Here is a 12,683-nt window from a genome sequence, read left to right on the forward strand (position 1 = left end):
TTTATAATTACTAATATGTATACATATAATATAATATGTATATATTAATCAGTATATATATATTTTATAACTATTATTCATTTAAATGGATACAGGTAAAATAAAGGTCAGAATCCAATATTTTATATCCGATCCACTTTTTTTATCAGGGTAAACAGGTTTGGATTCAGGTCCGAATCTAAACCCGAAATGTTGACAGGCCAAAAGTCAGATTCCACTCAAAACAACCCCTGCATCCGCGCTCATAGAGTGCCCAAGACTGGTGAGCTGGAGCCGAGCTCATCTAAATTTTTCTTTTCTTTTTCACCAAAATAAAAGTTTCGCAACGCTTGATTGGGACCCAAATGGTCAAATGACGTTTCACTTCCCAATCCAATCGAACACGTAGACGACACAGCGCAAAATTCCGCTCAAACACCGCCTATAGTCTTCTTCCACATCACCAGTTTGCCCCGCCTCTGCCTGCCTTCCTGTCGAAGGAAAAGTGGGGGATAAAATTCCAGCTCTCTCTCGCGCTGTCTCTCCCCGTTCCTTTATTCTTTCTCGCACACAAACCCCAATAACACAGAGTGAGAATTCCACCGTAATGCATGAAACAGAGGTTAACGATCTCTCCGACGACGCCGATTACGCCGCATCTATGCAACAAGTAAGTTTTTGTTTTCAACAACTTTCTATTTCATTATTGATTGATCATCATTCTCACGGATTGTCGTTCTTTCCATTGTATTTAACTGTCGATTTTTGGATTTTGAACTAGGTCTAATTGTATTCTTAGGTTATATGCGCAATTTTTTAGAGTTAATTTGGTTGTTTACGTGCGTATGTGAAATTTAGGGTTCGTCAAGCTTTGCTAGGAGTGATAGTGGAAGAAGGAGCTCGTCGGGTGAAACCGACGGTGCTGAGATCGTGTATTTGAAAGATAATGTGACAATTCATCCTACTCAATTTGCGTCCGAGAGGATCCGCGGCCGATTGAAGTTGATTAAGCAAGGGACTGCTCTCTTTATGGTAATACTAATTTGTCAATTTTGAATTGTGGTCATGTGTCGACAGTAATGGTAATTTATTGCTGCTTAATTGCTTTATTCCTAATTTCATCTACATTCTATGTTTTGACATTACCTGCTTGTGTTAAATAGCTTGTATTCGTCATGGGGATAAAATGCATATTTTGGGTGGAGCTGTGAGACTAAGTTGAATTCCATCAAACGGAAATTAGGGAAAAAAGGCGGGGAAGAAGGGCAAAAAGCTAGAAATTTATTGACACCATACAAAATATTATTTTTCATATTTGAAAGCGTTTTGTCAATTTACCTAGTGGAGGCAATCGAACGTCATGTATTGTAATTGAAGTCACTATAATATCTGAACATTAGTTTTAGTCTTTTTGGCGTCTTTTGATGTGGCATTTAATTTAGCGGGGCTACTGAATTGAAATTGGAACAGCATGTTTTGCTAAAATATGAGTATGATTATGCCCCAATCTTAGATTCCAAATGCTAAAGCTTTTGACACTGAGCATGATTTTGAACCTAAGAGATGAAATTAATGTTTCTAATCATATAGAGTTTGTGGATTAAATGTGAAATCATATCGGATGCAGTGTTTTTTGCATCCCATCTCCAATGTATTGTCTACTTTAAGTGGTTGAATCTTTCTATTTTGGTTTTGATGGTGCTTATTACATTTTAGACGTGGATCCCATACAAAGGGCAAAACTCAAACGCAAGGTTGACAGAGAAAGGTACAACTTACTAGTTGGATTATGCATTTTTGCAAGTTCAAATGTATTTCTTGGTAATTAATACAACTTCCCTTCACTAAGCAATAATTAACAATTGGATTTATTGACCTGATGATTCTGCACATGTTTCAATCAACCTAACATTAGGATAAAAGAGGAAGTCTCTGCATGTGCTTGTTATTAAATCTATTATGATCCTGGTATTTTCCAAGGAGTAAATCTTTGATATGCACTGTGAGTACTTAGAAAACTGAACATACCAGTATTCCTGATGACTTAACTGAAATATTGAATAATTGTCAAATTGTATTCAAGTAATGAAGCTTGAGACTCTTTTGCTTGTTTACCTAATTTGAAGAATGAAAACATAATTTACTAAAGCATCTTCTCTGCCATAGAACTAGTATAGTGGCTGTGACATGGAAATGTGCCTCATGATCAAGGATGCTATGTGTGTTTAGTCCTGTTGCAACCTAGATAAGAGTTTTGAGTGCACCTAGTCTTGTAACTGATTTTTGTTTGTCCATGTAAAGTTCTCTCTTGGTTGATATACACTTCTAAACATAAAATGTGCAAGCTACTAGAATGCTTTATGGACAATAATCCTTTTGAGTGATTTTCTCTGAAGCACGTCAATCATCAATTAGGTATTGAAATAGCTTTAGGAAGTATCATGTGGTTGGTTTCTGATAATTCTGAGATGTTTGTATGGATTGTTAGTTTCTTATAGGTTAGTTATTGAATTTCATGGTTTCCATTGATGAATGCCTTCTGCAGATAAGAATCTTTATACTATAAGAGCAGTACCATTCTCGGACATCAAGTCAATTCGCAGGCACAATCCCACAATTGGGTGGCAGTATATTATTGTAGTTTTGACTTCAGGTACGCTAACAAACTTTGATGTGTCTTTCCTCTGGATCAATACTTCCATCTTATACGCGATTACTTGGGTTTTATTTCCTTCAAAAAGTATGGATTCTTTAAATGACTTGACTAAACAAATTAATGGTTTCATATGTAGCAATAGTTGATAGACGTTGAATATTTGTTCTTCCCTCCCTCTCTATGTTACAGATTGTTCTAACGTGGTTCACAGTTGAACTTTCTTATTGGGTCGTCTTCTCTCTCTTTCTTTTTGAGCAAACTAATGTGGTTAATGTTGCCTGCACAATTGGTGCTTACTGCAATTTCATGTTGTTGATAATCTTATTGTTTTAGTACCTTGTATGTTCTAAATTGGTAAATTGGTATGCTACTTGCTCCAAGCGGGTTCTTATTTTAGTGATTTTTCTACTGGTCTTAGTATCAGCTATGTGCCTGCACTTAAAAGGAATTATTGTGTCGTTTATGTAGTTATTTTGATGGACTTATTATTTTCAGGCCTAGCATTTCCTCCTCTTTACTTCTATAATGGTGGTGTTAGAGAGTTTCTTGCAACAGTTAAGCAACAGTCTTTTCTTGTGAGGTAGGTACTCTTTCTTTATGACTGGTCTGGTAATTTTCTTTTCTTTAAAGCAATCTTCTATTCCCTTGATTATGGTCACTTGCTGCAACTAAGCGGTTCCAAAGTCAATTCACAAAGTGCTCTATAAAGCAGCCATTCTGTTTGATAGATGGGAGTGAAGTTACATTGGCCTTTGGTTCCTTTTTCTTTCTCTTCTATTTCAATCTTTGCTGGCAGAGCAGAAAGAAGTAAAAAAATAATAATAAAAGCTAACTGGTAGTGTTCGCCTTAAATGAGCTCCTTTAAATAATAGCAAAGAACATTATAAAGATACTTGAAGGTTGTAACAGCCTCAGTGATTGAGTTGTTGATGATGTAACCACTTTCTGTTATGGTCTACAGTGACCCCATTCTGATTTTGGAGATTGCAACTGGATTACTTTCAAGTTTTTCTTGGAAAGCTTTTACTGTTTGAACTTGACTAGATTCTTAGAAGATATTTGCTTTTCCAGGTCAGCGGAAGATGCAAATGTGTTTGTTGTGAATGATTTTCAGGATCCCCTTCAGGTGCACTTCATTTCAAGCAACTTCTTTTGCTTGCAAATAGAAAATTCTTGTCTTATTTTTAATTTCTTGAGATGAATTTTATCACTAATAGCCTATTTGAACAATTAATCTTACAATAATACAGTCAACATTCTTTTATTCAGAGAACTTTATCTTCCTTGGAGCTACCCAGGGCTGTTTCTGTGTTAAATAGTCCATCGACTTCTGTCGCGTCTAATGAATCTCCAGCAAGTGGAAATCAAGAGAAGACTGACGGGAGTGCTTTTGATAGCATCTCTAGTGGTGTCCGTCAGAATGGGAGGCAGCGGCAGAAGACTAATGATCCTGCTCGAGATCTTTCAATCCAGGTTCTGGAAAAATTCTCTCTCGTGACCAGATTTGCCCGTGAAACAACATCACAACTATTTCGAGAAGCACATATGGATGGCTATGTTGCTAATGAGAGGAGGAAACAAGATCAATCTTTGGTTGATTACCCTCAAATTCCAGCATCTAATGACTCCCCAAAGGTTCCTGATGAAGTCCCTGTAGTGTCAGACTCTCTGGAGGTGTTCTGTCTACTTTTCCCTATCTGCTTCAGTACTGTTTAAAGAATTCTCAATTTGTTGTCCAAGAATCATTATTGAAGTAAAATACCATAGGCACTATTGGTTTTTGTTCCGGAGTTGATAGAATATAATGATTGGAGGAGGGAGGAAGGTATATAATGGATATATTCTAGTTTCTCTAGCCAAACAAGTTGCTCAATCCTAGATCTTAGAAGCTTCTGTTGAGGAATTTATGTGGTTGTTTGCATGTTGACCAATGATTTTTAAAGACTCAAATGCTCGGTTGCCTAATGTATTTGAAGTTTAAGGTGTATTACGAGTGTGATCCAGAAGTACATTGTTCCGATTAGTGTAGACTTCCACGCCCGGACTGTCTGATGCAGACCTTTGTCCATTTTAAACAGAAAACTTCACATAGGAATGAAAATCGTGATGAAGAAGCTGCCACAAATGTCGGAGTTTTTGAGCTTGTCAATTGTAAGGAGGTACAACAAGGAGCCCTTGGTTTTATTGAAAGTTCTGTGTGCTTTTTTACCTTGTTGGGTTACCTCCTCCTTATAGTAGGACTTAATTGTTGAGTTTTTTAGATTAAGTTGTGTACACAATCATTCTAGAACGTGCCAAGGGTTTGGGGTACTTTTGCCACATTTTTATCATCTACGGGCTGATGGGATGGAGTTTAATTTCCATTCCCTCCTGAAGTGGATCACTTCTTAGGGTTTTCAGTTACGCATAGAATACTCACAAGTCCTTTGTGTGGAGGTTTCTGAACCAGTTTGGGGTTCCTGAACTGTTTGCATCACAATAGTCTAGCAGTAAAATTTGATATCATCTTGTATCTGTGCAGCTGTAAAGCTGTTAAGTGTTCTACATGAACCTTCACATCCATGTGCTAAAAACATGCAGTTGGAGTATTACAAGTAAGTACTGTTAGGAAAGGGGCAAGTTGGAGGATGAGAAAAATGAAGTTTCTCAATGCCAAATCTTCAGAAGATACTGTTTCCCTGTCTTACAATCACAAGAAAATTTGGATGGTCCTCATGAATGGATGAAAGGAAGCAGTCGCTGAATTTTAGTCTTGATTATATGGACTAATTTGGCATTTATCAATACCTAAAAGCATTGTTCTTGTTTCTTTGAGTGAGCCATCCTTTTTATGAGCTTCAAAGGGCTGGGACCCTCAAAAAGTTTAATTATAGCAGGCATTGCTCATACACATGGCCCTTCATTTTGGAACGCAAAAAGGCTGGAATTTAAAGGAGAGAGATGATGTTGTTTAGCATACAATGACTTTTGAAGGAGTAGGGCTTTCCTAGAGTAAATGGAATGTACTGTTTACAGAGTTCGGATGCCAAATTTAGTATTATGATGGTTAAGATCTATCTAAGATTGTCTTTATGACAGCATTGTTATCATGATTTAAGAGTGATAGGATCTTCCTTTTAAGCTTTATGTTTACTTCCTCTGTTGATAATTTTGTACCTTACATAATGATTTATGAGCGTTGCCTCTATTGATTTACATGTTTTGACATCAATTAGTGGTATTATGAACGTCAATTTGTAATAAGTTTGAATTTCCTTGGACTGTAATTTCTAAATAACAAATTTCTTCTGGCAGTTAGACAAATTGTCACTAGTTTGGGGAAAACCACGTCAGCCTCCTCTGGGACCCGAAGAGGTGAGGTTTTGCTTTATGCTTCCACTAGTTGTTGTTTGCATTATCTTTAGGGCGCTTATGATATAACATGTATTTTCTGAAAACACTTTGAAGTCCTTAGTTTTGCTGGTAATCTAGAAAACCATCACTTGAACGTGCATGCGTAAGAATCTGCCTTCATTGATGAAGAACTTAATGATTTACCTACTTTCATCAACTTCAGTAGGCTTTCTGGCAGATATTATTGGTCATCAGTAATAGATACTGAGAGAGATGTTATGTTCAAGTTATTCATATTCTGTGGCTATTGATTAGTGGATTTCTTGTCTAGTGTTTCTATTGAATTGTGCTTTGATTTCCTCCACTGCACCTTCTCTTTTAATAGTGAACAAAGTCCTTTTGTTCAACTTTTGGCTCATTTCTTACTGATAAGTCCTTTTCTGCATTTAGTTTTGTATATGCAATGCTTGTATGATCTTTCAACATAGATTCCAGCATACAACTTTGTGGGTGACCTCCTTGGTTCAGATTTTGGGTTCTTAATTTTTTAAGTATACTTGCAGTGGGCAACTTTTTTGGATTCTGAGGGGCGAGTGATGGATGAAAAAGCATTGAAGAAAAGAATCTTTTATGGTGGAGTGGAGCATAGTTTGCGGAAAGAGGTCCGTATAGAAAACCAGAGCTATCCATTGAATTATCAATTCTCATTTTGTAGATTGATTAGTCAAAACAGGATGGGAAGTTTAACTTTATTTCTCATGATTTCAGCTCTGGCCATGCTTGTTGGAGTACCATGCATATGGTTCAACATATGCAGAGAGGGAATATCTTGTGTCGGTTAAGAAGTTGGAGTATGAAACTCTAAAAAACCAATGGCAGGTTTGCAAATCATTTAAACTACTGACGAAGTTGGGGGCCTTGGATCAGAAAATGTTTTGAATACTAAGTGGTTACGTTTTAACGTTAAACTCTTATCTTTTCTGTTCATAACCTATGCTTTTCTGTTCTCTTTGGTTTCTTATTTTACCACTACTTTTTTTTTTTTAACCTACACCTGCTACTGTTCCCGGGAAAAAGATCTGTAATTGTTATTGAGAAGTTCCAGTAAATCAATAAATCCTGATAAAACCTTTAACAGCCTTCTTCATAAGTGGTTTCAGAGTTATAGTTGTTTGGTGAAATTTGATCGACTTAGGTAAATACCTAAATTATGGGACTGTTAAAAAGTTTTGCAACTCAGAAAAGTTTGAATCTTATATTGATTCATTCCTTAGGTTCTGTTCTGGAAGATATACCTCCAACCTTATCTAAAACTTTGATTTAATAAAGCAGCTCGAAATCCACATTGAAAAATTCTCTGTTCCCATGTATTTGGTTGAAGAGAGAAATGGGTCATTAGAGAATACATAGTGAAAGGAAACTGCATACTTGTGCCAGAGAAAGGGTAAACTGAGTAGCGAGTGCTATATTTTCAGGTGATGTGTATTGTTTGTGATGTCAATACATCAGGTATATATTTCGAAACTCTTGTGCTATTGTGATCAAATGTTATTGTGGAGTATTACTAGATAGAAGAACACCCATACAAATTGATCCGAAACATTGCATCTGTTAGGTTTATGCTTGTATTCAACAGAGTGATAGGGAAGAATTCCATTTCTGTTTACAAGGTGTCCATTTGATTTCTGTTATCTCTTGAAACTTAATACTCACATAATGTTCAAGAATCTGGGCTGGTATGTATCACAGGAAAATCTGATGTTTGCCTGATTTTCCTATGTAGAGCATATCACCTGCGCAGGCAAGAAAATTTACAAAATTTAGGGAGAGGAAAGGCCTCATTGAGAAAGATGTGGTATGCTTGATCTTGTTCTTTTGCTTGTCATAAATTTTTTCAGTCAGTGTTAGTAAGCAACTATCGCATGTTACCTCTAATCATCTCATCCTTTGCTTTAAAGGTGAGGACTGACAGGTCACTTCCATTCTATGATGGCGATGACAATCCAAATGTGAATCTTTTACATGACATTCTGCTCACTTACTCATTCTACAACTTTGATCTTGGGTACTGTCAGGTAGTTTATCTGTTTCTGCTTCAATCAGTTTTGTTGGTGCGACTTATGGTTTAATAGATAGCTCTAGGTCTTCTAATAATAGGTTTCTTCAACTAAACAATCCTTATACCTGATTTATATATTTTTGATATGCTGCTAACTTATTCTACAACTTTGATCGTGACAACAGACAGGTAGATAAACAGTTTTTGCTTCAATTGATTTTGTTGGTGCAACCTCATGGATTGAGATAGCTGGAGGACTTTTAACAATAGCTTTGTGCATTTAATGTGTCTTACACCCAATTTATAGATTATGTAACAACATTGAACAACAAAATTGAACACACAACAGAAATTCTTTTCCTTAGTTTTGCAACTTGAAGATATCCCAAGTGTTTATGCGACGTGTACTGCTGTAGGATAACTTTCTTGCACTCCAAGGATTGCATGGATCTTAAGAACATCTTTTTTTGACACCTTCTTTACCATTTGCTGATCAGTTAGATGAAAAATCTGGATACTGCTAAAGGGTTCGTTGGATTTTAAGATATGAGTTTTGTTCTATATTACCTGAAAAAGAGCATGCATCAAATCGAAAGTAGAAGAAACTACTAATCCTTTTAATATTACAGTATCTTAAAATAATCTACCAAATTCTATTGGGATTGAAATTTAGTGGGATTTCTAATCGTTCAGCATGTGGGATTGCAAAATCCCCCCGGAATAATGTCATTTAAAATTCTTGTGCTTGTCCATTAGTACTTAACCTTTCTTTCAAGGACTTTTGAAAGAAATCCTGTCTCAACAGGAATACTTGTATTTGGAAAGCTAAGATTTCAATTTGTGATTCTAAAATTCTATTGACTTATTATTGGGGTAAAAATAACAGACTGTAAATTTTATAATGCCACTGCAATCGATTCATCTCTAAATTCTCACACAGATTGCTTACATTCTTCACAAATTGTGATCAGAGATTGGTGTTTCATAATGAAAATTTTATTCTCCATTTCAGTAGTGTAATCTTTAGCATTATTATTAGATCAGGAGTTTTCTTGGGTTTAGTATGTTTAGTTTGAAGAGAGTAGTGGTCTTATAAGAAATGGCAGCAAGTTAGTCTACTTGTTTATGTCATTACTTATGTTTTTTTACTCTCTTGATCTTATAGGGTATGAGTGATCTTCTTTCTCCAATATTATTTGTAATGAAAGATGAATCAGAATCATTCTGGTGCTTTGTTTCGCTAATGGATCGCCTTGGACCGAATTTCAATCGTGACCAAAATGGGATGCATTCTCAACTTTTTGCTTTGTCAAAGGTACTCCCACACTATCTCTGTGTTTTGTTCATGCACGCCAATTGATGAATTTTGTAATTTAGTAGTAGTCACTGTGCTTCAGCAAACCAGAAGAGTGGTTTTGAGTGCTTTTTGTTTCCCATTCAGTTTGCTGATAGAGGATCAGTTGTAATTCAAATTGCTAGATGCTTGAAAGATGTGTGCTGCTTGATGGATTATCTGTCAAAAATAGCAACTGAGTTTAGCAAATGGAACTTGAAGCATGTAACGTGTACAGCTTAGTGAGTATGTTGTTGCTCTGCTACGTGTCTTTGAGGAAAATAAATTGTGGGAAAACAGTTGTCTATAGTGAACTTAAAATTATGACCATACATTCGATAACGGCAGAATGTTTGTCATGCGCTTCTTAACACTATAAATGATTCTAGTAATGGAGCCAGTAATTTTCTTGGCTTTAATGATGCATTCATATATTAACACAACAAAAAAGCGTTGTCTCAAAGTTATTGAGGACACTTCAAAACCTTGTATGAACACTATTCAGATGGAAGTTGTTTTGCACTAGAATGCTGTATTTATTTTTTGACCATTTTTCTGGGGTGACCATGAATTGGAAATCTTAAGCTGAAAATAATCATGTTTTTAGAATTCCTTTTTAGGGGAGCCAGGTATTACCATCTCAAGACTGATTAGTTATTTGCTTTAAGAATATTGTTTTTTCGTTAAAATGAAAATCAATTATAGGTTGATATTCTGGGTGTAGCTTAACTTAATCCTGTTGCTTTGTTGCTAATGAGGATTTTGTCAAGACATTTAATGAAGTCTCTTTCAAGATATTGATGAATATTTGTATTATGTCATGGCAGTTGGTGGAGATATTGGACAGCCCATTGCACAATTATTTCAACCAGAATGATTGCTTGAATTATTTCTTCTGTTTCCGTTGGATACTTATACAATTCAAAAGGCAAGTTAGACTTTTTTTGTTAATTTGTACATGCGCTAATTTTTCTTCATCTACTGTTCTCTGCTATCTAAATTTGGTTCCTTTGTAATTTAATTTGCTATTATGACAGTTGACAGTGTCTGGTCCTATGTACCTATAGGGCATCCCTTTATTTCCTATATTTCATATTTGAGTAAATTATGTAGCAGTTACCTTTAAACACAATGAGGATTCTTAAATTATGTAGCAGCTACCTTTAAACACAATGAGGATTCTTTACTCCCTTTTTGAGTTCAAAATATCAACTGGGTTCCGAAAATCTAGGGGATGAAGATGGTAAATTTTCAACAACTGATTGAATTAGGAAGGCAAACACTAGTGGCCTATTATACGTGTCGTGTCATGCACAATTGATGCATTGCTTGCAGAGCTTCAACTATAGTTACAAACTTTGGGGATTTGGCATTAAATTCTCCTTTGCATCTTTTAACAGTACTGGATATATGTGATTATCTGCTCACTCACTTATCGGGAATACATGGGTAGATGTTTTAAGGGCCACTTATTCATGAAACAACAGCTTGAATAGATTTGAAATGCTTGATGAAGACTAAAATGGGAAGTTAATTGTCTGACTCACTTATCTTTGCATGAGGTAGTTTTTGGTTGGTGTTTCTTCCTGCTTGAAACTTCCATTACTGGTTCTGTTTTATGTTTGAGGTAGGGAGTTTTTGCTCAAGTCAGTTGATGGAGGTGCTGCCTGCAAATGGCTAAATATTGTACAACCAGAACAATTATGTGCATAGTTGTATTATGCTTGCATTGTAGTGTACTTAAACTTGGCATGAGAACGAAAATTGATTGAATTAGCTGGAAGTGAAGCTATAATCTTATGTCCATTCAAAGCGCTTTGTATCTCTCGACTGCTTTCTTAATAATGGGTTTGGAATTAATCTGTTTTTAAAAGGCTTGGAATTTGTGATGTGACAAAAATATAAGATAGGAGGAAGTCTTCATGCTTTACTTTTGCATAATTGTGAAATTTAGATTCTGCTGTCCCATTTAAGGGATTACTTTTCTTCCTTCTTGTGGTGGAGCTGTTTGTTAAATATGTATTATGTGTAAATTTAATGTCTCTGTATTGGTAGACAATGGGTAACACGGAAACAGCTGCCAGTAGGGGATATATAACTTGATAGACCTATCACCTTTTGAAGTTTTAATCTGTTATATCATTTGTTCTTTAGATTATGGATAACCTGATGATTTTGCCTATGAACATTGTAGATCTTGAGTTTTATGTATGTTGTGGCTGATAACTTGTGTCTGCTGCAGAGAACTTGAATATGAGAAAACAATGCGCTTATGGGAAGTATTGTGGACTCACTATCTGAGCGAGCATTTGCACCTTTATGTTTGTGTTGCAATCCTGAAAAGATACCGCAGCAAGATAATGGGAGAGCAGATGGATTTTGATACACTACTCAAATTCATTAACGAGCTGAGTGGTCACATTGACCTTGATGCTATCCTCAGGGATGCGGAGGCTTTATGTCTCTGTGCTGGGGAAAATGGGGCAGCTTGCATTCCCCCTGGAACTCCACCTTCCTTGCCTGTTGAGGAGGCGTCTATGTACGCTCAACAGGATGATGATATATTGTAAATATGCTTTCTTTTGTATCTTACTTCATTACTTGCAGTGGAGACAAAAATTTTATATGTTAAATAACGTGTTAAATACAGTGTATATATTGATAACTCAAGCGAAAAAAAAAAGAAATTAATCTCCTTTATCTGCTATTACTGTAAGGGTAAATTTTTTATACACTGACAGTGTATACATTAGCGGATCTAGATGCATGTCACATACAAAATTTGATGTTTAAATTCAAATTCAGATGGCGTAACATTCATCCAATTTTGTCAATACACTGTCAATGGCAGGCTTTTTGTCCTTTGTAAGTAGCGGGCTTTTTGTTTGATGCTTTGGCGGGGGTGGAACAGTAGATGTACAAGAACCATCTGTTGACGGATGCCATACTGATTAGATTAATTGACTCCTTATTAGAAATTGGATAGACCAACTCTTATACTATTTTGTGAGCAAGTAGATGGAATCAGATAGCATATAAAAAAAAATATGATTAATTTACTCGCACATTTGTTAAATGAAGAGCCAACACGAAGAGAATTTGCAATGACTTTTCAACCAATCTTCTGTTAAAAACGTGTTACCGAAATTAAGGAATAATTGGAAAGATGTCGTCATATGCTTGCCAAAAGAGTAAAACACAGAGACGAGAGATAAAAATGTTTTCAGCTTCTCACAGTTCCAGAATCCGTATAAACTTTATAGCTTCTGGTTTTTACATTTGCACCTCCTATTTCTATTTGTAGGAAAAGAAATAAGAGGAGG

At 35.8% G+C, this 12,683-nt stretch overlaps 1 protein-coding gene across 2 annotated transcripts; it reads left to right on the forward strand.

Annotated features, from left to right (window-relative positions):
* The first annotated feature begins 429 nt into the window (after positions 1 to 429).
* On the forward strand, positions 430 to 12,005 carry LOC113775307 (TBC1 domain family member 15). 2 transcript variants are annotated; one of them, XM_027320125.1, is made up of 16 exons: positions 430 to 649; positions 838 to 1,011; positions 1,696 to 1,747; positions 2,525 to 2,632; positions 3,131 to 3,215; positions 3,707 to 3,761; positions 3,905 to 4,309; positions 4,714 to 4,794; positions 5,930 to 5,989; positions 6,532 to 6,630; positions 6,737 to 6,847; positions 7,752 to 7,823; positions 7,927 to 8,043; positions 9,193 to 9,342; positions 10,188 to 10,288; positions 11,603 to 12,005. In XM_027320125.1, the coding sequence occupies exons 1-16, from the start codon at positions 587 to 589 to the stop codon at positions 11,928 to 11,930; spliced, it is 2,061 nt and encodes a 686-aa protein (XP_027175926.1). In that variant the 5' UTR covers positions 430 to 586; the 3' UTR covers positions 11,931 to 12,005. The 2 variants fall into 2 exon arrangements, with proteins under 2 accessions (XP_027175926.1, XP_027175927.1); XM_027320126.1 differs by lacking the exon at positions 4,714 to 4,794 and having other exon boundaries at positions 431 to 649.
* The last annotated feature ends 678 nt before the right edge of the window (positions 12,006 to 12,683 follow it).

Source organism: Coffea eugenioides, chromosome 6 (assembly GCF_003713205.1).
Source record: "Coffea eugenioides isolate CCC68of chromosome 6, Ceug_1.0, whole genome shotgun sequence".
Lineage (NCBI taxonomy): Eukaryota > Viridiplantae > Streptophyta > Magnoliopsida > Gentianales > Rubiaceae > Coffea > Coffea eugenioides.

Bases quoted from the DNA above. Each gene is read 5' to 3' on its own strand.
- LOC113775307 (XM_027320125.1), top strand. From the start codon at position 587: ATGCATGAAACAGAGGTTAACGATCTCTCCGACGACGCCGATTACGCC. The intron at 1,748-2,524 runs GTACAACTTACT...TGCCTTCTGCAG, and splicing joins CGCAAGGTTGACAGAGAAAG to ATAAGAATCTTTATACTATA. The intron at 4,310-4,713 runs GTGTTCTGTCTA...CATTTTAAACAG, and splicing joins TAGTGTCAGACTCTCTGGAG to AAAACTTCACATAGGAATGA.